The sequence below is a fragment of the Prionailurus viverrinus genome, chromosome D4 (genome assembly GCF_022837055.1).
Source record: "Prionailurus viverrinus isolate Anna chromosome D4, UM_Priviv_1.0, whole genome shotgun sequence".
NCBI lineage: Eukaryota > Metazoa > Chordata > Mammalia > Carnivora > Felidae > Prionailurus > Prionailurus viverrinus.
In genome coordinates this window covers 43,729,589-43,755,541 of record NC_062573.1, presented here as the reverse complement: position 1 = coordinate 43,755,541, position 25,953 = coordinate 43,729,589, and the positions used below count along the sequence as shown (strand labels likewise).

Sequence of the window (25,953 nt, the reverse complement as noted above, 5' to 3'; positions counted from 1 at the left end):
AGAGGGAGACACAGAATCTGAAGCAGGCTCCAGGCTATGAGCTATCAGCACGGAGCCTGATACAGGGTTTAAACCCACGGACTGTGAGATCGTGACCTGAGCTGAAGTCAGACACTTAACTGACTGAGCCACCCAGGCGTCCCCAAGTTTATCTTTTCATACCCAATGGAATCTTAACTGTTTCTTGGCCAAAGATTTTCCCGGAGCTAGAAGTCAGGATAACAGGGGAGGCAGAAACTCTTCTAAGGAATGTTATATATTTTGAGTGCAACACTGCTGAATTTTGCCGGCAGATAACTGTAGTTTCTTGGGCAATAGCATCGTTTGTAGCATAGATACAGATTAGGTTAAATTTAGTTTGAATTTGGAATTAGTGAGTTATATTACAGTTGCAGACAGGAGAGGAGGAACATCATGTTCCAAGTTAAAATAAGATGTCTGAGTGTCACGATCTGGTCACACAGGTGCTCAGAAAAAAGTCAGCCAAAAAAGACCTGGGCTAGTATTGCCGAATTCTTTTTTTAAAATTTTTTTTTTTTTTTAACATTTATTTATTTTTGAGACAGAGCATGAACGGGGGAGGGGCAGAGAGAGAGGGAGACACAGAATCGGAAACAGGCTCCAGGCTCCGAGCCATCAGCCCAGAGCCCGACGCGGGGCTCGAACTCGCCGACCGCGAGATCGTGACCTGGCTGAAGTCGGACGCTTAACCGACTGTGCCACCCAGGCGCCCCAAGTATTGCCGAATTCTTAAGAAAGGAGAGGTGGGACTGTCTCATAGGGACCCTGTCACTCAGTTTACGGGTGACCAAGTGAACCATCTGGTAACTTAGCGGGTGTGGGGTAGGTAAGATCATAAGTCTACAGTATAAGTATCTGGTTACCAGGCAAGAATTTCAGAAAGGAGAATTTCACCTTTTGTTAAACATTAAATGACAGGTGTGTGTGTGTGTGTCTGTGTGTATGTGTGTGTGTGTGTGTGTGTGTGTGTGTGTGTATCCTCTTTATGTGGAGTTCCTGAAATGAAGTGATTTTCTACTCTTCAAGGGAAATGCCTGGATAGAAGCTGATTTTACTTTGGTTCCTCATAGAATCATTTACTCTTTTTGGAGTCCCCTCATGCAGGTGACACAGTGCATCCGTTCATGTCCTGTACCCCGCATGGGAAATGGGCTCTTCCTGACACCCAGGAATGGGCTGAGCTGCAGGGCTGCACATCTGCACTAAGTCAAGGGTGCCCATGCTGGGTCCTCCATCTCTGCTCCCCCCCATGCACTCCAGAAAAGGCATGGGATGAAGTTTCTCTGCACTCACCCACGTGATTGGCAGCCCCGTTCTGCCTCTCGTTCTCATCCACCTGGCATTTCTTCTTGGCGATCTTGTGGAGAATAGAAGCCTTTTCTCTGAACCTCCCTGAAGCAAGAGAGAGCAGTGGAAAGGAGACACAGTGAGGAGGAAGACAAAGAGAGGGGCTTGTGGAAAATGGCGAAGCACTGGTGCAACACACATGTGGCTTCCTCAGTTATGCTGCACGATAGCAGCGACCACAACTTTCTGCTCAACCCAAATGCCCTATGCCCTACAGGAAGGGTACTTTCTTACCTTTGTGGATTCTTTAGCCCAAATCTGTGTGAGAATCTCAAGCTCCCAGACCATAGTTGGGAGGTTTGACTCGGACCTCTTTCCCTCCCTTCCAATTGCTTACAAAATAAATTAAGGCACCAATCATCGCTAAAACTTGCCCTCCTGCTGCGATCCAAAACAACTCCAAAGACTCAGAGATGCTCTGGAGACACAACCATTACTCTGGAATTAAATGTTCATCTCAGAATTGGCTTGTGACAATGGAAATCCAAGCCCAAGGGTCCTTTGAGTTGTTCAACCATCTATCTTAATTAACATTGAAGAGTCTAAATGAGTTGGGAGCATGCATCCCAGCTTTCTGAATGAGCTGAGTCAGCTGCGATTAAAGCATCAAGGAGGCAATGGATTTCATCTGGGGATTCAGGGCAAAGAATGATCAACTGAGCAGAGCAAGTAATGTCTGTCAGTGATGGGATGCTTAGGGAAAGGTGCTGGAAAAAACACTCAAAATTCTCAAAACAGTCATTTAAAACAGACTATACCACAAGAATAACACTTAATTTCTTCTCCATTATTGACATGGTTAATGGTTAAATGCATGCAACAAGCACAGGAAACAAAAAGCATGCAAAAATGTAGAAATTAGTGAAACATAGTACATTCTCTTTTAGTCCTTGATTCCCGCCCCCCCACCCCCCCACCGAGAACATTCAAGGCACAAAGGAGCCTCATTTTAAACTGACTGGTTATTGCCTAGATTCAGATATGACGAGTCCTTCAATACACCACAACCTCTACAATTTTCTCAGTAGGCATTTGCGTTGGCTGGATTCTCTAGCAGCGTATTGCAGAAGATCTCATTTTGCTTCTCTAGTCAGACCAAAAAGTGAACCAAACCCAAGCAAAACCCAAATGTTTCTCTTCGAGAGTCTCTTTTCCTAGGATGGGCCATGGCAGGTTGGCATCCACTTAGCCTCCCTTCCTCAAGGATGGAAATCATGGGGTGTCACCAAAGTAGTGACTTGCGTCACGGGGGGGGTGGGTGGTGGTGACAGAAGCCGTAAACTAGAGTGGGATCAGCTGATGCCAATGGGGAAGGTGACACAGGATGGAGCCCTTTCTGCTTCCAAGCTCCATCAGTCATAGGCCTAGACACCTTGCTACTGCAAAGGCAGTCTCTAGGATGAGAGTGCCTCAGTGTAGGCAATGAATGTGCACCAGAGCGCACCCTCTTGAAGGAAATAGGAAAGGAACCATTATGCAGAACAAAGTAGGTTAGGATGTGGCTTGGGCTTCAGAAAGAATGAGAAAAAAGGAGGAGGTGATAGGCATGACGTCCATCCTTGAGGGATGTTGAAGGTGAGCGTTAGGTTCACCACGCTGAAAGGTGTTTTGAATTTGGCTGTTTCTATTTAGTTTCTGAGAGAAATTCTGAGAAGAAAAGGGGGAAGAAAAGAAAGCCTGGGGACGAGGAGAAGGAGGAGGCAAAAGGGACTGAGAAAGGAATGAAAATGAGAAGAGGAAGGAGGGAGGAGGTAGGCAGGGGGCTGTGATTGCCTGGACGTTGCCGAGGCAGTGTTGATGCGAGCCACTGTCCTGGCTGCCAAACCTCGTCTCATCTGGAGATGAGACAAATAATGAAGCGTGGCTGTCCATACTCTGCAGCCTTAAGCCTGAAGAGTGGTACTTCTCGTGGAATACAATTCCAAGATGTCCTCACATCATTTGCTAAAAAGTTCAGGAGATGGAAAAGGCAAGTTCTGAAACATTATAGGAGAGAATGCTCTTACTAATCAAACCGTTCAGTGGTTTCAGGGTCATTCTTTGAACTTGGAACCTCCTGGATCTCTGTGAGATGAAAAGGATCAAATACTGCTGTTTAAAAATTACTTAAAAAAATAGTAAGAAAGCAGGAAACATTCAGAAGAAGAGACAAATAAACCTGTGGGAACATAATCTGAAATAACCCGACCCCAGGAATGCCCCAAAGTCATGAATCATGGCAGAGAAACTATCTGATAGAAAACAGCTAATCACATCTTGTTTGTGGTTACAGGAGTATTTTTCAGAGCTTAGATGTATACCCAGGAGAAATGATAGTAAAAGGGACCCAAAAGCATGGAAGGGTTCGGCCACGGTGTTGGCCACAGCCACTCATGGGCTGGCTTTCCCAAATCCTCTAAAGGGAGGCTAGGAGCATAGGGTAGGAAATGACTCTAGACTTGGGATTTCATAGGGTCTTGAACGTTTTTACAGGTCAGCGAGGGCTTTCTAGAGAGTGTGTTTGTACTTTTCCCACTGCAGCAGCACTTGGGACTTTCTAAGCTTCTGAAAGGTGGGAGGGATTAGCTCTATTTGTTCTCTTGGGGCTTAGCCCTAGGGGCAACAGGACAAAGCTGCAGAGGCTGGCTGGGATCTCTCCTTCCCACTCACCTCTGCAACTTTTGAAATTCAACCTTCGTCCCAGTTAGCATGACCTGATTACCATTCTGCATTCCCAGTGCTGACAATGGCTGCTCAGTGGCCTAAAAGGATTTTCCCTCCAAGAGTCCTTTCGAGAAAAGCAGCAGTGAAATACCACCTTCGGAATTCAACACACAGGTATCTTCCTGGAGGGTGGTGGGGCAGAGCCTGACAAAGCCAGGCATGCCCATTTTAGCCCAATGGACATGCCAGGGATTGCCACAGGGCACCCCCTGAGAACAGATGTGAGGATGGCTAGCCAGACAAGAGAAAGCATGAGGTCTCTGGGGCAGAAGCCAGCGCAGAAGCTGTGATTCTCAAAGACCCTCTGGGCCTCGGGGTGGGAAGGCATGGCGCTTTCAGGACCTGTTTAGCCTGAAGCCACAAGCTGGGCAGAACACCCAGTAGGGTGTGTGTGTGTGTGTCTGTGTGTGTGTGGGACAGCACAGTATTGTGGTTAAATTTTGGACATGACTGGGTTCAAAGGTGGATCTGGGTTTAAACCCTGCCTCTTTCACTGGCTCTGCTGGGTGAGTTAAACAGGGATTCCATCTGTTAAACAGGATTCCTACGGCACTGGCTCATGAGTCCGATGCAAAGCTTAAGTGAGAAAATGTGTGCAAGGGGCTTATCATGACGCGTGGCATCAGAAGAAATCTGTAAATAAGAGGAAAAAGAAAAAGTAACGAAAACCACAGGGTCAAGGTGACAGGGCCCTGAGCTGCCTTAGGAGAAGCGCTGGCATCTTCTCTATCAGTCCAGACATGTGAGTCTGGAGAATTAGCTACACCCTCACTTGACATCTAAGCCTAGTTGGATTGGTGTTCAGGTTTCAGTGAGGCCTCCCGAGTCAGTTCCAAACCGATTAGGAAAAGGATCACTTTACACCTTCCTGAGATGGAGAAGGTCAAGGTGACAGAGCTGACGTTCTGTGTCTTAAACACTGATATCTTTGCAATCTCAAAATGGAAAGATGATGATCAGTCTTCTCCCATCACCTGTGGGGACAGAGTGCAGGCAAGGAATTACAGCTGCACAATGGATCTGTGTGCTCCAAGACCTTTCCGGTGCACAAGGGTATTACCTCCTGTGTCTCAGGCTCAGAATTTTAAAACAGGGATAATAAGAACACCCTTCTCATACAGCTGTTGGAAGGCTCAATGTGTTAATATGCATCAGGTGTTTAGACGGGCTCTGATATACAGTAAAGGAATTGTCACTCCGAAATGGTTATTATTATGGAGAGGAATGATAGGACATCCTTCTGATGAAGTACTGAGAAGAAAAAGAGTGATATTCACAAAAGAATTCATGTTTAGCAGCCTCTGGTGCAGGAGACCTTGGCAGTAAGGGGGCCACTTCCATAAACTATTTGAGGCATGGACTCCACGCTGGCGTTAGGGCTGATACAGAGGGACAGATGTCAGAAACAACTGCAGCCCTGTGCCTGGGGATGAAGAATGAAGACATTTTGGGGTACTTTTCAAAGTGAGGGCAGGAGTGATTTTTTACATGTTTTAAGGCAACCTTAAAAAATACACTCTGTTGTAGTGCAAAGCCTCGAAGTGTTGTATTTTTACACAGCGACGGATATTTGTATACTTAAAATCTCAGAAATAGCAAACTCTGTTCAAATCGTGAGGCACCTACGTCAAAACCTAGTACACAGTTTTAATATAGTTTAGCCTGTCCTGAAGTTTGCAAAAGAATACCAGCTGAATATCCGCAGGGGAGTGTGTGTTGAGGGGGTGGCAGGGAAGAGCAGAAGAAAAGATCAGAGTGTAAGGCCCTAATGTGAATAAGAACAAGTTTGGAAAACCCATCAGGAATCAAAATCCTTGACCCTATCACCCAGACATGAAAGAGAAGCCCCAAGCTGCACAGCAATGGATTTCATTTCTGTTCAGCTGTTAATTAATCAAAACAGTCCCAGGAAATTCCTTCACCTCTTTCTCACCAAGCCTGTAATAGGCGGTGTTACAAAAGAAGCCTTGGGGTTGGTGATCAATTAGGTCCTGGCTCCTACGGAACATTCGGAGCATCAGCAACGCAGAAGAGATGGGACAAAAGAGATATATAGATGCAAATGGGAGCAGCCACACACACTTCAGTGAACAGACCTTGATTTGGGAGAAGAAAAGAAAAAAATGAAACAGAAGGCAAAACTTGAACACAGTGTTTTGAAATCTATTTTTGTGTTTTCAGTTCTGCCTTTCCTATCTCTGTCTTTGAAGTTTACGACTTGGCAGGTAGCTTAAAAAGCAAAAGTGCAGCTGAATGTTCCTCCTGTTTATTCATTGCCTTTTTTTCCCTCTGGAATCACAGACTCAAGTCAGAGAGGCCATCGTCACTCTGAGGAGGGATGCAATGTAACTGATGCGGCAATAAGCAAACACTGACCTTGGGGCTATCCTGGGCTTCTCTCTTTCTCTCGCAGCCCACATGCGATCTATCAGCAAGTCTGGTATCTCTACTTCCAAAATATTTCAGAATCTGGCCACTTCTCCTTCCTCCCCCCCTGGTCTCAGCAGTGACCTTGCTGGTCTACTAACCAGTCTCCCAGGCCGTCTCATCCTGGTATCCTTCGTGATCAATCAGATCATGTCACTCCTCTGGACAAAATCCTGCAGTGGCTCTCCAGGTCAAGGTGAAAGTCAAGGTCGTTACAAGGACCTGTAAGGAGGTTTAGCCACCTAGGCTGCCCTGCCTCATCCTTTCCCTCTCTCCAGTCTCACTCTGCTCCAGCCATGCTGGCCTCCTTGGTGTCCCACCTCAGAGCCATGGCATTTGCTGGTCCCCCTACCTGGATTGTTCTTCCCCCAGAGATCCATTGAGTTCACTCTCTCAACTCCTTCAAGTATTTCTTCAAATCTCACCTTCTCAGAGGCTTCTCTGAGCAGCCTATTTAAAACTGCAGCCTCTCTCTCTCCAGCACTTCCTATCCCCAGCTTGTTTTCTCTAAAATATTTATCGCCATCTAATATACTATATCACCATTACTATCGATTATCTGTTGCTTTCCATTAGCAGCCAAGCTCCATGAGGGGAGGGCTTTCCATTGGTTTTGTTCCCTATGGCATCCCCAGAGCCCTGTAGGGCTTGATAAATCATTGTGTTTGGGTTTCCAGGCAAGCAGTTGAGGCAACCACTCCTTAATATGTTTCTTGTTGGCTAATGACCCAAAGTAAATCCTTCCCGATCTATGCAAACCCAAGGCCCCAGTGGGACTGAGTCTACATGTGGAATCCCAGGGACTTTCTGAAGGTAAATAGGAGAAAATGGGGTGGACTAGGTGTCCACAGTCCAGGGGCATGCCAGTCATCCTTTTTCTGCACATCACCAGGGCTGGCAAAGTAGGTGCTGAGAGGGGCCTGTGTGACACAGAGGAGGTACAGAGAGCACAGAAGAAGGCACAGAAGGTTGGAAAGGGGGCTTTGGCTCCTCCTTGTTCATTAAAATGCTTCCCATTTGTTAAGGCCTCACTGAAGGCCCAACCTGAAGGTATCTAATGATATTCCCACCCCCCTTCCCAAGTGGAAATCCATCATTCCCATGGCACTTTGATTATACCTCATCGTAGTGCTTATTTCTTTCAGTTGGCTGCTCACATGCCTGCTTTCCCATCAGATAGCAGGTTGCTCTGGGGAAGGGACCGTCTCTCACCATCTTTTATCCCTCAACAAGCATCTTAGAATGATGCCTGGCACAGTGTATGCACTCACTGAATTCCAGTGAAGTTCTCCCTACATCAGCTCTCTTAGGAATGTGAGCTTTGCTTTCAAGTGAGTACAGATCACAAACAATCATCCACTCTGTAAATATGAACCAGACCTGTGCTATGTACCAGGCAGTGTTTGGTGAATAAGATAAATCTAGTTGGTGCCCTTGTAGAATCACAGCCTGGAGACAGAGAGACAAAAAACAAGGACTTAAGATTCATGATGGTGGGGGCCTTCTCAGAAGGGTATGGAAACTCAGAGAATAGGGAAAGTTCTAAGATACAAGATACCACTCAGCAGCTTGAAGAAATAAACTCCTCTTCCATTCTACAAACTGTCCTCATGGATCAGATTATTCACCTCACAGGATCTGGCCTGATTTTTATTCTCTTCTTTCTTTTCTTTTTTAAAGTAAGCTCTATGCCCAAAATGGGGCTTGAACTCATGATCTTGAGATCAAGAGTCACATGCTCTAATGACTGAGCCAGCCAGGTGCACCCTGATTTTTATTCTTGAAAGGAAAACATTACAAAATTTTTCATCTTAAGCAAAAATGCCAAGAACATAGAGTTTATTTATTCTTAAATTTATTTTTGAAGCACAACCTCTAAATCATTTTTTCTAATTTTTGTGAAGCATCATGTAAAACTGGTTGTTACGACTACATTGATAATGGAAATTAAACCAGTATTGTAATAAAGTATTTTGTAAAATGTCTTTAGTAAATATTCTGTGAATGAACCATATAATAAGGTAATCAACATAATTTGGTTGTAGTTATTTTTATAGATCTAATCATAGGACTAGTCTCTGTAATTAATGAGAATATATACATAATTGTATCTCAACGGCTGGCCATCATACAATGAAATGAAGCAGCCAGATTTCCTTATTAAGGCTTTAAAAAATGATTTTCCAGAAGAATGACCTTTGGAATCAACTGTAAAGAATGGATCTGTCCGCATGTGAACTGATCCTATCAACTCCCCTAGCAGGGTCACCTTATCAGTGGAAATATGGAATGCTTTCATAAATATTTTGGAAGATTTCCAATGCTTTTCAAAAGTTGGTATCTTAAAGATTGAGATTTTTGTCCTTTATTCCAGTTCCTTGACTCTGTCGTGCCTTTGCCTACTCACTCACTATGACTCTTCAGTCCTTCCTTTTCCCCTCAGCATATAATCATGGTTAAGTCTCTCCACTGGGAACCTTTCTCTTGACTTGAGGTTTCCTGCTGGCACTGCCCTCACTTGCCTTCCCTTCACAGCCAAGCCTCTGGAGAGGTCAGCCTATGCTGGTACCTCTGGGTCCCCGGGGCTCCTTTGCTCACCTCTTCACCGTGCACCCGGCCTTTGTCAGCATTGCTTCACTGAATCCACCCTTGGCCACTTCTGCCTCCACATGACTGGGTCTCTCAGTGCATCTGATATTCTTCATCCCAGTCCAAACTGATTTTCCAGGACTCCTGAGAGTGACACTTAGGTGTCACACTATTCCTCAGGCTCCCTCCTCGCTCCCTGTCCCCCACCCCCACATTCTGCCAAAAAACCCAATGGACCTCCACCTGAATATCAGTGATTCCCAAATTCAGATCTCTAGCTCTGATCCTCTTATCCAATGGACTTCTGAACACTTCACTTGCAAGTCCCCTTCACAGTAAAACTCAACATGCCCACCACTCCCACCCATTGTCTTCCTCCTAGGAATGTGTCCATCTGCTTGCACTTTCTATTGGTGATTTCTCACTCACAGTGTTTTCTAGCCATCTTAGAGGTCCCCTTGTACTCCACATTCAATTAGTTACCAACTCCTTCAGAGTCTACTTTTGAACACTTTAGATCCAACATTTCCAGTGTGGATGTTGGTTACAGTCTCTTGACTGATCTCCCAGTTTTTAAGTTACACTTCTTGTGGCTTGGAATGCTCCACACTTGTTATTTGCATGTCTCACTCCTTTTTAAGACTCTGCTTCAAAGCATCTCATGTTTCAGGAAACTTTCCCTGAATTCCTTTCCTGGGCTGGCAAGGCACCTTGGTACGTTTCTCTATCACAGCACTGATATCCATCCTATCATACCAGTTATCATAGATCCTCAGAGGTATTCTACTGACCTCTCTCCAACCAGCTGGATAGGGCTACCATTTTTCATCTGCTCTCCAATGCCTACTTCCTAGGCTGGTCCTCAATAAGTATTTATGAATATACCAACATTAACACAAACAACAAAGGGTGTGTGTGTGTGTGTGTGTGTGTGTGTGTGTGTGTGTGTGTGTTGGTTAGAGCACTTGCTGTATAAAAATCTATTCATAGCTTATGTTCCTTCTGGGGGTAGAGAAACAAGGAAGGACCGGAAACCTGCAGAAACACTGCTGAAAACTCACCAGGCACTCTTCTTGGTTAATGCTGTGATTAAGCCTCTAAACTCTCATAGTGTTTACAGTCAATATTTATCTATTTTGAGGCTTTTTAAAAAGCATATAATCTAATCAAACCCAGGCAAAATTGGGATTTCACAAACCAAAAAACTCACAGCGAGGATCAATGGCAGAATACAGTGTCTCAGGAAAAGAGCCAGCTTATTGACCTTAGCTGAGGCTGACACCGCTTGAGAGCTAATGTTCTTTATCATTTTAGGTCACCTGCTTTATTATTTTAGGAACTTAATTTCCCAAAAATTTCTGTCTCATATACACGGATACAAATGGCTCAAAGGGGTTCGAAATTCTCAAAGGGGTTTCTCTGATCTCAGCTTTGGAGTTCTGAGCCAGGTAGCGGCTGACAGATGATGGAAGGTTTGACTGTCTTTCTCGTGTTCCCGTCCCTTGCCCCCTGTGGGTATCTGAGAGATAAACGAATAAACAATCACTTTATAGGGCAGGCCTCAGATCTCAAGACTTGCCAACATCCAGCCCCACTACCACCGAATGGGTGCAAAAGATCTCTCCAGAGTCAGTTTTCAAAGCCCATATCTTGGGTGTGTCTCTGCAAGTGGGTTGTGACATTAACGTATTCATTTGGGCCAAGTTGTTATTTGTTCACAGCACCTGACACATCGTGGGTGCTGAATACATATGTATTGAATGGCTACTCTTTTATATAAAAAGCAGAACATGAAACAGTTCTTTCTTCTCATGAGCCTATATATCACCCAATTATTTATCCTGATGTGAAATGAAAGATCTTAGATTTGGCTGGCATTTATTCAGGAGCAGCCACTGTTTCACGTACATACGTCATCTCCTGTCACCAGGATTTCGTGTGTCTGTGAATCGTCAGTTGATTTGAGCTCCTATTTCCTAGTTTCTGGAATCCTCAATGTTACATCGTAAACCAGTGCCTGTAGATCTCATTTGAAGCATGGTTTTGCGACAGAAGTGCCGACACATGCTGAGTGTTCTTAACTAAATGCTACTGAGGGCTTAGTGGTCCATGACTAAAATGACATGGTTCCGTTCATTTCAGATGTAATCAAAAGAGAATCTTACCATGCATAATTGAACATGCCAGCCTCCTGGTATTACAGATTCCCACTTTTTCCTTTTTGTAAGAGAAAGCTTCACGGGGGTGGGAAATTATATCATTAACTTGTAATAATAGTATTCAAGTTTGACTAATGAAGGCAACTTAGCATTTTCAGCTCTGGGGATGTCAGAAATAGACAAAAAGCAGCATCCACAATTTGCCTTTTGCTGCAACTTAACACCTTCTACATATGCAATGTGGCAAAATCTGCCTTTACTTGCCAGGTCCGATCTTTCTGCTTTTACTGCTGACAGTTTAGATCATGAAAATAAGACGCAATGAAGTCTGAAAAACTGGATGTATTCTAATTAGACTTCCTTGGTCCTGGTTTTCAGGAAGACCGTGGATTCACCCACGCAGCTGGTTTGGTCTTTCTGACAGATCTGACAGCAGTTACTAGCTGGTTAGTCTGATTATGCACCTACTAGGCTGCTGTCTTCCTAAGATCCAGCCCCAGGAGATACTTGTAAGAATACATCTCTAAAAAAGTAATGTGGTTAATAAATGGTGAGGCAGTACATGTTGGGGAGGGGTAAGGCTCAGCCTTACCGAGAGCATCTGTGGCTAGAAAAATCCTCCGGTGATGGCAAGTTGGACTGAATGAGTTAAACCATGAACCTGGAATGAATGAAACGTAACATGGTATGGGAAATGGTGTCCGTGCACAACGGGGGCTCCCCACTTTTGGTAATCGGAAGGCAGAAAGTTAACTTGCAGTGTACCTTTCAGATATTCTGCAGGGATGACAACAGTCTTGTGCTAAGGGGGGCACATGATGTGGTGGAAATTGGATATTCGGTGTAGGAAGAATAGCCTTGTCATTTAATTTAGAGGAAAGACTTCCATCATAACTGAACCCTGGCTTTAACTCAACTTTGGTAAAAAAAAAAATCTGGCTTCTGAAATCAGTAAATTAGAAGGCAGTTACAATGCAAAGGCTGATCTGCTTTTAAGGACTGTTCAAGGGACTTCATTAAGTTGGTTTGAGGAACTCTCATTCACTGTTGGTGGGAACATCAGCTAGTGCAATTCCTTTGGAGGGCAATTTGGCAATAGCTTTCAGAATCTGAAATGTGTATATGCTTTGATCTCGCATTTCTATTTCTAGGGATTTATTTTATATGTATATGTCTTCCATTCAGTAGAATTGCCTATATGGGGAAAGATGCTCATGTGGTGTTCTAATAATTGGATAAATCAACAGAAATGGAAATATTGTAAATGGCCATTGACAGGGGACTGATGGGAAGGACCTATCATGGAAGAGGCAAGCAGTAGAATACGATGTAGCTAGTAAAGGATAAGGAAAGTGCTGATATGGAAACGTCTCCACTATATGCTAATAAACAAAAGCCAGATATAGAGAACGGTGTATAGAAGAAAAGCGTGTATGTTAGAAAATAGACGACAGTGGTTAACTCTAAGGAATGAGTGGAATCTGGGGTAAAAGGGAGACTCATTTTTATTGCTTTCCCTTATGTCGTGTTTGCTTTTTACTTCTGTATGCATGTAATGCTTTTTTATAATTAAACGGAATAGTTAAAATTAATTTGCAGTTACAATCTTTACTGTGCTAAAAGTTTGTATTTGCAACTAAAAGAGAAGGTAGTTATTCTTTTAAAGGTCTATTTCACAGGAACTATCTTTTGTAATACCCCCTATATATAAAACCACATTAATAAACAATTTGTCTATGAACTGGATCAAATAATACACAAGCCTTCTGTTTCAGAAGCTGTGGCCCAGGAACCTACCTACCCACAGTCCTGGTGGCAGCTTACCCAAAATGTAAGATCAAGTTTTCAAAAGATTTAATCTCAAAAGTAGACTCTAAACCAGTGCCTGCCATCACATTTAATGCAAGGAACTAGGAAAGAATCTTGGACATGGGACTCAAAGGGCTATCAAGGTGTCCATTACCTGAACACTCTTCTGACAGAGGCTACCTTGGCTTCTCCAGAGGAGGGGGACTCACTGGCTTTTGAGGCAGGCCATTGCATCTTTGGCCATGTCTGTAGGAAAGGTCTTCCTGTGCTGGGTTGAACCCTCTCGCTCTCTGAATTGAGGAAGGCTCCTTCTTCAACCTTCCTCACCCCCAGCTGGACTTAAGGGGTTCCCCAGTGCTCCCCTATCCTGGAAAGATGGACCCTACTTTATCAGTGCAAACTGCCTGGGGGGCCCCTACCAAGTAAGAACTTCTAACACATTGTTAGGTTGTTCCCATTCCATCCTGTATCCTTTTCCTTTCAGCAGAGCCTCTGGGTCATCCAACACCATCCAGACCTTCATCTCCATGTGGCTCTGAAAATGCCTGACCTGACTCAATCTCACACCTCTGCCACCAGTAAATCTGTCTCTACGTCCTTAACCTCTGCTTTGAATATTCTCTTTGCCTTTCTGTTTCCTGAGGGCCCTTTGTCTCTCATGGCCCTTGAAAGGGGCAGGTGCTTGTCTCTCCAAATGGCCCACATTCCATCCCCCCTTTCTCACAACTACCAAACCATTTCTTGTGCCTTTGAAGCATAAGCCACCTCTACCACCTCTATGGCAACTGACTTCCTCATCAACCTTCTGTCATTCCAGAACCCGCTACTCTTTTACACAGCTCCTGTTATCAGCTTCGGTAATAGGTAAGCCCTGAAACACTTGGCTCCTCACCACCCTAACCTGCTCATTTCCAGCTACCCTCTCCCTTAGCTCACCTTATTCATCCACTCCTGTGGTCAGATCTAGACTTCATCATTAGCAATAATGGTACCACTTCCAAACTCCTGACTTGAAGCATCTCACTTTGCATCCATCACTCTCTTTGTACGACAGCAATTCTTTGATTTTACTGGTCAATTCATTGATGGTATCACCTTTTCATTGCCTTCTTGTGGAATATTCATTTGGCTTCTGGGATGCCCTTCTCTCCTGGTTCTCTGTCCACCCTAGTTTTCCTTGCTGGGTCTCCCCCTTCCTCCCAGACTCTAACCTTTGGAGTCCACAGGGCCAACCCTGACCTCCTCTTCCCTACTGATTAGGTCAGTATTCTTCTCCAGTTCTGTAGCTTTAAATAACACCTATTATTGCGTGACTCCTAAATTTGTATCCATATCCCTGGCCTTTCTCCCAAGATACACACTCCATTTCCACTGCTTCCTCCACATCTCCATTTGGATATCTCACAGGTATCTCAAATTTAACACGAATTCTCAACATCCCTCACACAGCTTGCTCTGTTCTCCATATTCCCTATCAACATATAATTATACAAAAGTGATATTTCTCTTTTGAGGAGAGATTGCATGTTGCCTATCCAGTATCTATTTCCTTTTCATTTCCTAGTGACATAATACGTAAAGCTGGAGGACAGCAAATCACCCAGTTTAATAAACTACATCTCCGAGCTTCCTTGAAATGAGGTGTAGACATGTAACTGGTTTTGGGCAGTTTTACTGGAAGGGTCTAAAGGGAAGCCTCCTCAAAAAGAAGACAAAATAGCTGGGGAAAATCATGTTGGCTCTTCCTCCTTCCTGGAATATAGACATGATGACTGGAGCTCTACCAGCAGCCATCTTGGACCACAAGGTGCCCTTGACGTTGAAAGTCATATACTAGGATTATGAAGAAGATGGGATTGGTCTTGGATTAGTGAAGAGCTTCCATATCTGCCACATACTGCCTACCTCTGGACCTCTTTTACTTGAGAGAAAAATTAACTTCCATCTGACCAAAGCCACTGTTAATTCGGATTTTCTACTATATACAGCTGAACATATCCTGCCTAATAGATCAGTGTATGTAACACAGTCTTATCCATTCGGGCAAGATTAAATTATAATGTGAAGGCCACAGGTAATACCAAAGACCTGTTTTGGGACTATGTTTTCAGAGGATACATCTTTGGTAATGGAAAATACTGTTAAATTGTATTCCAAAATTCAATTTCTCCTTGAAAAAGAACTGGACTATTTCACTGCAGTTAAGAACATCAAATGACTGGCTAGACTATGTGACCTTAAAGGCTTTTACTTCTTTAAGATAATGGGGGTTTTCAAAACTCAGCCACATGCTTAATTTAGGACCCCAGCATTCAGGTTAAGACATTAGCTTTTCAGTTTGGTAAAGAAAGGGGCTATTGGTTGCCATGAAGTAGTATCTTTAATCTCATTAAGGAAAAGATAATTGTAATTTTTGCCCTTGACATTACAACAACTTTTTATATCTTTTTTTTCTTACACAAATGAACAAAGACTTTTTAAATGATAAAGAAATTATTTTTCCTGGAAATGGCTAGTGTTAAGGGGCAATGAGTTTAGGACAGTACACTGCAGGCAGCTTCCCCATACATTGCTTCTTTGCAAGATATTAGTCAGGATTTCTGTCTATCTACCTATCTGCACGTCTCTATGAACGTTTATCTCCAAAGAGTAAAAGTTAGTTCCATCTAATATAATGGATGGCAAGGTCTCTTCTCCTTTTAATTCATCTGTTCAACCACACAAGGATGTTTTCTTTTGAGCTAGCTTTCTACATTTTCACCTAATTTTAGTAAGAAAGCAAACTTCAACTTTTTGAGAGTTTTCCAGAATGAGAATGGTGTGTAACTTGGATATCTGCAGGTGAGAAACACACTATGGGTTATTAGCTCCAGGTAAAAATTGGAGATCGCTCTTTCAAGAATATGCAGTATTACTGCACAAGGAGATAAAAGGATGGTTGCCCATGTAGAGCGGTCTGAGGTCACCAAAAGGCCGCTTCTAGAGTAATTTGTTCGCATCCCTGGAGGCATCTTATTATAGAAGGAAATGCAGTGCTTTGGAAGAGTAAGCCTTACTAACCTATCAAGTCTGGCAAAATGTGTCATACAGAGCAGGTGCTCAGTTATTATTAAGTGAACACAGGATCAGGTGGCCAGTAGGTGTTGTCATCTTGGGATGCAGGAATGAGGCAACGCAGACATCACTTCTCTGAGAAGCCTGTCCTCATTTCCCAAGACTGAATATGATGCCTTCCACTGGACTCTCCCTGCACCTTGGGTCTGTCCATCATACTACTCATCTCTTTGCCTGTGTCTCCCACTAGAGTGTGAATTCTTTAGAAGGACTGTCTTCAATCAGCCCTGGACCCGGTCCAATGCCTGGTACTTACTGAGTGTTGTTGAGTGGATGTATTAGAGAATGAACGAATGAATGAATGGATGAATGAAATTCTGATTAGCTTGGGGTGAGGAGGAGGCTGGGTGTGGCCTAGGGAGGTCTTCCAGTTTAGTTTCTAAGGCACCTGAAGATGAGGGAGGGAGAGAGAGGGCTCTGAGGGCAAGGTCACTTTTTGTCAAAATGTCATGATTTTGTCCAATGTCTGAGAGTGAGTATATTGTCTTATTAAAATAAACTTTTTATGGTGAAGTGTCCAAGTAGCGGTTCATGTTTTATTCAGGAGCTCATTGTTGTTCACTCTATGATGCCCTCATTCTAAGTCTGTAGTTTAAACCCTTCCCATGATTGGTCTCCCATCAAGCATTTCTTTCCACTCCCTATTCTGACGCCAATTTGAACGGTCCATTTCCTCACACCCACCTTGTACATCAAACTGCAGCAGTACCAAGAGGGCAGAGCTTGGGTGTGCCACGGTCCTGACTTTGGGTCCCAATTCACCACTTAGTACCCCTGAGTCCCAGAGCAAAATACTTTACTTCTCCGAGTCTTAGTTTCCTCATCTAATAGAACACTTTGAACTTTGGCTTTCTCATCTTTGAAAAAATCCACCTTGTGTGGTCATTATAAGGATTAAATGACACCCACTGCACTTGGCAGGTGGCCAGTAAAGGTTGGTGTGTCCCTATCCTTTGATTCCATCCTCAGCCTGGTAGGTCAGAACTTACCACCCTTCCTTCCCCAGTTTATCCCATATTTACTGATCCTTGGAACCCAGTTCATTTTCTCCACAAAATCTTCCCCCTGGTTGAAAGCAATCCTTCCTCTTTCTGGAGTCTGCCATTTTCTTCTGAATATCTATGGTACTTACCACTTTCTTCCTGGTGGCTCAGTGGTTACTGTGTTTCATTTTTCTCCCTGTCTATAAATTCTGCAGGGGGCAAATTGCTCACCTTTTAATCTTGTATTTCCCCAAAGCACCTAGCAACATAATTTGCATATAGCAGGGCCTTAAAATAACGAGCTGAATATGTTCAAGACAATTCTCTATATTTAGGAAATCATCACTCAATTCCCCTTAAGATATGGGGTAGCATATATAACCCATCTTTCCACTGCTCCACTTGAGGGGGGCAAAAATGGGCCCTCATTTAAAGTAGCTGACCTCACATAACATCCAGAGGATTTCCTGGAAATAGTTACAAACGAGGACTAGTCATATGGGCAATTACAATAAAGCCCTGCTCAAGAGCTAGTCACATTTCTAAAAGTGTGAAAAGAAATGCTTCAAATGGAGAGGGGTATTTCCTGAAGGTTAGGCAGCCTACAGCGATCGCCCCAAACATCTACATCTTTATGACACTTCCTTCTGTCGTACAAATGGAAGCAGCACAAATCACAGTTACTATTTTCAGGGGGAGGGGGAGGCTCTCGAGTGTTTGAAGGAGTCACATGTAGCTGTTGCCTGGTCTGAGGTTACTGGGCTGGCTTTGAATCTTTCAGACAGAATCCCAGAATTAGCTTTAAGCCAGGCCTCGCTTGTCCTGGAGGTGAAGGGTGTGGCTTGATGTGGCTAGAGGAAGACCTGTTCCAAAGTATTCCAAAGAATTTCTGTGAGTACTTGAGAGGGATGGCTATGTGTCTGGAACACTTCTTAATCTTTCAGAGGCTCCTATTCCCAGTGAAGGATAGCACCTTGATCAGCATTTCTAAAACAGTCCCGCAAGAGGTTCCGTGGAAGAAAGAGGCCTTTCATCAAAGAAGTCTGGGCAAGAAACTTCATCCCTCTTTATGCTTTACTCGATGCTGCAATGCACAGGAGCACACGGAAGCCTCTGACAGGTCACGTGGCAAAGAAAACTCAGGAGCTCTTCCACTTTATTAAACTAGGAAATCAATCTTACCTTCTTTATTTCTGGGGTGTGGCAAAATTCCTACTGACATCATATGAAATGAGTTTATCACAGAACACACTTTAAAAATGCTGCCTGAGCCACTATTAGCTGTTACGGTAGTAGGGGTGAAAGTTCAGCTAAGAACTGGACACAAAGGGATACGCAAGAAGGGATGGGAAAGTGAAGAGAAGTCATAAGAAATGTTAAAGGTGGCCCATGAGGGCCCCCAAACACAATTTCACAGCCCTGCTAAGGGCCGGCATGATTTTGACTTTATTTTCCTGCCTAGAAAGCCCACGTGTTACTAGGTGGGTGGATCAGATTGGAAGTACTGTTTTTTGCATCTTGGTGTGGCCTTGAGTTGTCTGGTTTAGGGAGGCTGAGAAAGGACACCAACTCTTGCTCTAATGGATGTGGAAAGAGGAAGGAAAGGAACAGAGTAGGTGAGAAATGGGGCAACTGAGGCAAGAGCAGGGCAGATGCTGCCCCAAGAATGGGAAGTGAAGGGTGGACGGCAGAGGACAGGAAAGAGGAAAGAGGAAAGAGAGAGAGTGGACGGTCGTGACAGGGCGGGGAGAAGCTAACAGACCCCCCCCTCCCCCCTGCTGCTGGAGCCATGAAACTGAGGCTGGGGGCTGGGGAGATGCCCAGAGGCGAGTCCCAAAGCTTTGGCTTCTCAAGCCAATTGCCAATAAAAACCCAAGTGATCTGAAGACATGGAATACAAATAATAGCTGGCACAGGAGCCTTCCTTTAAGGTCTGGATTGCTCTTTCTATCCTCTTGGTGGTAGGACACTTATTCTCATAGGTAGCTTTCTGTCCCTGGCACTCTCATTTCCCCAGGTTGTTGGGAGGATCCTGGGCCATAACGGGGCCCGGCATGAGACCCTAATAGGGGCCTGCTGCTTTAGAAAACGCCACAGTGGTTAACTGAAAGTGCAGGAATAGCCTGGGTATTGTACAGAAGCCAGAGTTGTGTGCGGGGGCGGGGAGGCAGAGAAGGAGCTTCCTCTTACCAGGGGCTGTCAGATGTTCCGCTTCTTTGATGCAAAGCAACTAGGAGATCTTGGGCAAGCTAAGGCAACTTAGAAATACTAGAAGCTGCAAACAAGATATGCAACACACTGGGGAGTTTCGCTCATGTCCAAAGCCAAAATTAGCTGATTCCTCTTCTGGACTACCTTTTGATTGCTTGTCAGTATCAACGTAAGAATCATGTAAAAACCCAAACGTTTCATACCTTATAAATATTATTTATTACCCAAAAGATGGAGGCATGTGTGGGGTGAAATGGGGGAAACAGGGTAACTCCCTTCACAAGAGTAAACCTTTCCAGTGTTCTTCCATGGTGAACTTATTTCAGAGAAGGGATTCTCATTGGGTCAAGGTTGCGCTCCAGGAATGGTGCCTGGAGTTCATTAGTAAATTCATTTAAAAATAAATCTCTGCTAGCCTTCATTTACTCAGGGGAAATGGTTACAAGGCTATGCTCAGTCTCACAAAGCATGAACCCCAGTGAATTCAATTCCACTGGCTGGAACTGTGGTCTCGGCCTTTCCGAGCAACGCTCTTGGATGAGTGAGTGAGCAGGGACTGTGGGGACTGAGGACATGAGCTCACAGCTGTCTGCGCCAGAAACCGGTCTCTAGCTGGTTTTGGGTTGAGGAGTTGAGATCACTCTTTCCTTTGCACAAATCAGAACATCCACTCCCTCTGAAATTCAGGGCATATTAAGAGTGCTGATTGGATGTGTTTCTATGTGTTGTGAGCACGTGGGGGAAATAATGCTGACACAGTGGGTGTGTGCTTGGGCTTACGTCGCTGACACCATTTCTCTCTGTGTGTGTTACACAACTGACATGGTTTGGAGCATCTGAATGGAATAACATGATTGCCCATGGTATTGCACATCTCCAATCCCAAATAAACACGATGGCAAAAACTAGACAAAAATGTGGAAAGAATAATAAATCACACGATGTCACTGAAGTCATGCAAAGAGGGAAAATAAAAGATTAAAAAAAATGGGCAAGCACCAGACACCATAAATGAAAAAAACAAAAAAAGCCAATGCATACAATTCTAAAATCATTCTTACCTTCTTCAGTCATTGTGTCATAATATTTTAGTTTTCCATATGATCCAAGTTCTACAACATCACAGTAAAAGACACAAAGATAAGGAACGAGCTGTAATGCAAGAACTTTGTTTTTACACATTCTTAATTAATCAGATTCAGAGTTATACTGTCAAATTCCGCAATCGTTAACTATATAGAGATGTGCAAACATGGGCCATGTGGCAGACAGCTTTCACGGCCCATTTTCAGAAATCACTTAAAATATATTATTCTACTGGGGGTAGGATGTGCCCTGCATTACAGAATAGGACACAGTTATTTTAACATCCCATGAAACAGAGTAGTTGGCAAGTTCACACCGGGTCTAGCCTAGCCCTATAGTTTATGTAGAGGTGACGCTCTAAGGGAAAGGGCCAAACGAGGACAATGTCCAGGCCCAGTGGGGCTTGAGGACTGGGAGTCCTTGCCATGGGACAGCAGGCCCAGAAATTCATTTCCTAGCTCCTCTCCAACAGAACCACTTCCTAGAGATTAAGGAGGCTACCTGGGAAAACCCAAAATGCAAAACCAGGTTCTGAACTCCGTGTTCACTTTTATCTCATAGATTAGATAGAAAACACTGAATACCATGAGTGCAGCCTGCTGACAAGAGCTGAAAAAGGTGCGGAGTGCTCTGGAAGAGGGAAGCCACCTGGCTCAGGCAGGTGACAGAGCAGCCCCATCTCCCAGCTTGAGGCATCGCCTGTGGCTCCTTAGACTGCAGTGGGGAGGGGCTATCAACAGCCCCTCCTGTGCGCAGATCACCAAAGGACTCACTGTCACCGACACCACTGGCAGAAAGCAATGCTGTGCTGAATCATCTGGGGATGCTGAATCAGCCTGGGTTGGGGAAGAGAGGAGGCCGGGACGCGCCATTTCTGTTTCCTTAGTTCCATTCTAAAATAGAAACTTTAATTCTTGTTCATCTGAAAATTCCAGATTGTTTTAAGCAACATTGTGAGTAGGTTAAAAATATTTTTCCCGGTCATAACAACACTCTCCCAATAAACCTCAAGAAATTAATTAGACTCAAGAGATATTCCTGTGATTCTGCAGAAAGCCTCCATGGCTCATTAACTTAGGACGCCAATGAAAACCCACACATGAATCAACTAGTAATTGATGGGTTTTGTGTGCGAGATGAAGGATCCAGCTTAAAAGACAATAAGACATATCCTTCCATTTTACATTTATATTATACATTATAGAATATATAAAGTATGCATATATCTAGATCTGTATCTTTACCTATATCTATATACATATTCTTTTTCCATGCGCCTAAAATTTTACTAAAGCTATTTAAACACACCGATACAAAATTATGCCTTGGGGAGAAAAATCACCTCATCCTTATGCTTCTGCAAAAACCTGCCTACTCTGGATTTTGTAGCTACATGACAAAAGGTGCAAGCACTTCAATAAGAAATTGAATTTTGTGTAAATAACAAGAAAGTCTTCTTAATGACTTCTGGGGATTGATTCCGCAGAATATAATTTTTTTGGGGGGGTATTTTAAGAACAGTAGTCTACTATATATATGACATCGCACAAGCTTGGAATTCCGAAATGATCTAAATACCTTCATAAATATTAAACACACGTTCATGGTAGCTTTACACGTAATACACGCACAAGCGCGTGTGTAAAATCTTAGAGTAAGTTGATGAATTATATCAGCCAACTAATTTTTTTGCAGCCTCTCCTCCTCTCCTGAGGTAAAGCAGTAGCATAAGCAGCTGGCATTCTCTGTTCTTTGCTCAGAAAACAGAACGTGGGCGGCTCTGTGTTTGCAAAGTTGGGTGTAGACCATATTCTACACAGGAAAGATACACCATTGCAATTTTATGGGTCTGTCTTTTTAGATGCAAACCCTCCATATACGCATACGCATACAAGTTTTCATGTATCACTTCCAAACTGTCAAACATCTGCTTGTGGCAGATGTGATTATTTTTTACCCCACCTCTTGTGGAATCAGGTATAAATAAATACAAACATAGTCTGTAATTATTTTATTTTTATATCGTGGAAGTTGGAACTGTTCATGTCTGACAATGCTCACACGTTGTTGCTGCTGTGGCAATGTCTAGATGGTTTCTTGGTTGCTTCCTTGGATGAATGGGACAGAGGGATAAGAACCGAAAGGAACATATCAAAAATGAGGCTAAGGGTGGTGGAAGATAAGGAACAACAGTAGTGAAAAACCAAAATACAACAGGTGACACAGCAACTCGAAGCACAGTGAGGAAGCAGGGCAAGGTCAGAGTACCTGCCCAAGTGAAGGGAATTATGTTTGTTGCTTACTAAAGCAAAGGCAGAAAAGAATGAGAAGGAAGCCAGTGTGCTAGAACAGTCTCGAATGCACACAGCAACAGGATGGTGAGATGGTGGGCTCAGTATTCTCATGCTTTCAAGTGGTTAGGACAGCATCCTGGGGTAGGTGGGGGTGCATCTCCAAGAGCTGGTGGCTCTCATTTAGGGGGGCACAAAGAGGGGTGTCACACGTGACTAGGATGAACACAACATGTACACGTAAGCCAGAGCACATCGTGCACCTGATTGGTGTCCTACAGACAATGAATGCCTCATGGAGAGTGGTCTTAGCCACTGTGACCTGAGAGGGCCTGAGAGGCATGAATGAAAATTCACCGGCAAGGGGAAATGGCCTCCAGTCAGCACACTTCCCACAGAAATTAACCAAGGTTCCTTTACACCATTGGATCAGGATTCTAACGGGGCCTCATCCAAGCTGAGTTTCTCTGGGATAGGAGGCAGTGAAGGAGTTCAAGAGAGGGCTGTTTAATCCCATCTAGCAACATCCATTATGTCAACGGAGCAAGAGGTAGCCAGGATCGGAAGAGGGATGAATCACCAGTGAATATCATCCTGGGTACCACCTGGTGTCTCTTCACTGTAACATATCTCTAAGAAGCCCACACAGCCTAAGAAAAAATTCCAGAACCCAGTGGTTGGTGCTGGAGCTGAGCCTATAAGCCGATTGTGAATGCTGCCTGTCATGGCGCCCCCTCCCCCCCCCCCCCTTGCTTTCACGCCATTTGGATCGTTGTGGCCACAGGCATCTTGCTCCAAGATCTGTAGGAGGGATGAAGTATTTCCACTTCCTTCCAGGTCCTGCCGGCAACATAACAACCTGCTTTAAGGTACCTCCTGCTTCCTGTCCATACTTCATGATTGGTAAGTCAAGGGAAGGGTCTTATCTTCAGTCTCAAAGAATCATTCTCAATAAGAATTCATGTTTTGGGTTCCTAATCTCCTTTCCTGAGAAGGGCACGGACACATATTTCTCCTTCCAACACTGACTTTCTCAGCTCCACTTTTGAGGGTTTTGGCATTCTCAATCCTTTTTTCAGCAAACCTCCCCAGGTAGGTGGAGGAGAAAAACGACTTCTCACCTTTCAGGCCTCAAAATTCTGATCTATAAGACAGAAATTCAATAGAAGCATCTATGCTGAGTTCCTTTTATTGGAATGAAAAACAGAGGTAGAGAAATCAGTGAGAACAAGTATTTATCACTTAAGTGTTAGCTGACAGGAAAAAAAAAGATTAATTTGTTTATTGTTTTTTAATCAAAGAGCTTTATTTTTGGTACTGGTTTGGACTGCATGTGGAGACCTAAAAATTAAGGCTTTCTCAATACAAATGGGTGGTAGTGTCTCAGTAAAGTTGCCTAATACCTATCAAGAAGGTGTGTGCAGATACTGGATTTTATCACAACCATGGAAGGATTATTTTCAGTAGCAAATGGAAGTTAAAGACATGGGCTTTGCAACCAGGGTGTAGGCTCGAATCCATGGTCTGCCACTTATTAGCTGTGTGACTTTGAGCAAATTGCTTGTCCTCTCTAAGCCTTGGTGTCCTCAGCTATATAGGGGCATAATTGTATCTATCCCATAATGCTGGGATAAAGAGTAGTAGATAGGACAACAACTCCCAATAAGCCACCAGGGATGGGCAGCTTTATTGCCACAAGAACCCCAAGAAGCGTGAGGAACCCATGGGACACGGAGCAGAGCATTTAGAGAATCTGGTATTTTACACCCGTTTGTTAAAACAAATTCAACACTACTTAAAGAGGTTTTATACAGATATCTGCTGCTCAACAACAAAAGATATTTTGCCACGTCGGGGCCAGCATATAAAAGAAATTTCTTCATCAGTCCTGCTCTTCGACTCTTGGATCTATGCAGAATGCCAAAATTTGGACTGTAACCATTGCAATAGCATGTGACCATTCATCTGACCACAAGTGTGCCAGCTTGGGACCTTGGCAACTTCCTTTCTGATATTTGCACACAAGCCTGTCTGTCTAACTAGGCTGTCCATATGTCGGAGGCAGAGACCCTCTTCCTCTTAGATCCTTTCCAACGGAACCTAGAACAGTGCTTTTCTCTTATCACATGCTCTCCTCACATTTCTTAAATAAAGTATGTAAGTGCCCAGCTCCCAAATGACACTGAGGTTTTGGATGCTTCGTTTTGTTGAACTTCCCTAGAAGCTAAACTCAGGAAGGCAGGCGCGAATGCCTGAAGCTTCTTGCCTGCCGATCCCATGATAGCATCATCAAGGTTAAGAGTGCTTCTGAGTGAGATAGACAAGATAGCTAATTCAGAGCAGTGGCTCTACTCCTTATGAGCTGGGTGATCCTCCCTGGGCCTTGATCTCCTCTTCAGTAAAATGGGGACAAGAACAATAAGTACCTATGCTCAGAGGGGTTTTTGGAGAATCAGATGAGAACAAGTATAGAAAGCATTTTGCATTGGGGTGACACAGGCATCCTTAGCAATTAGTACCCCTTTTCATTGTCTGCCAAAGCTCCCACATGAACATCAACTCAGCCTAGCAGGATGTTGCTGAATCCCCTTCAACCTGATTATCTCCGTGGACGAGCACCAATGTCAATGTCTATACTTGCCATACAAGTCAACACCCCCCCCCCCCCCCCCCCAGACTTCTTCCCTTAAACTCGAGGGAAACTGTCAGAAGAAAAACTTTCAGTTTAGTGAAAGGCTTCCCTGGCTCACTTCCAGAACCGTATTTTGCAGTTTTAGCCCAAAGTGTTTTTTTTTTTAATTTGTGAATTTATTTTCATTATTGAGATTTTGTGAACGGGTGGCTATGGCAGTCGAGCCTTTGTAATTTCCCATCCCACTCCCCAACATAAATGTAGCATTTATATTTGTAGAGCTATTTAATTCTTAAGTCTCTTGGGGCATATCTGGGTTTACCTTTTTCTTGTCTCCTCATGTGAAAAACTTGCATCACAATAAACCTGAGTTCTGAGTTAAAAGGTATTTTCTAATGCAGCCCGATTTAAAGATTTGTGTTTGATTTCACCTCAAAAAAAGGCTGCTTGAACCACCAGAATTAATTGCTTCCCATTACAAGGCTTTCTTTGGTCATTATTCTTTTATATCAAATCCATGCTGATGCAAGTAGTTTTTTTTTTTTAACTTAAAAATAACCTTTAAAGACTGAGGTTAAATG

At 43.8% G+C, this 25,953-nt stretch overlaps 1 protein-coding gene across 4 annotated transcripts in view; it reads right to left on the bottom strand.

Annotated features, from left to right (window-relative positions):
* SLC24A2 (solute carrier family 24 member 2) overlaps positions 1–25,953 on the bottom strand; it is a 245,654-nt gene that overhangs the window by 44,287 nt on the left and 175,414 nt on the right. For 3 of the 4 annotated variants that reach the window (XM_047831485.1, XM_047831486.1, XM_047831484.1), the window contains exons 5-6: positions 20,425–20,475; positions 1,315–1,413 (exon numbers count right to left, since the gene is read on the bottom strand). In XM_047831485.1, the coding sequence (XP_047687441.1) occupies positions 1,315–1,413; positions 20,425–20,475 (150 nt within the window). The remainder of the gene's footprint in view (positions 1–1,314; positions 1,414–20,424; positions 20,476–25,953) is intronic. The other variant, XM_047831487.1, reaches the window with a different exon arrangement.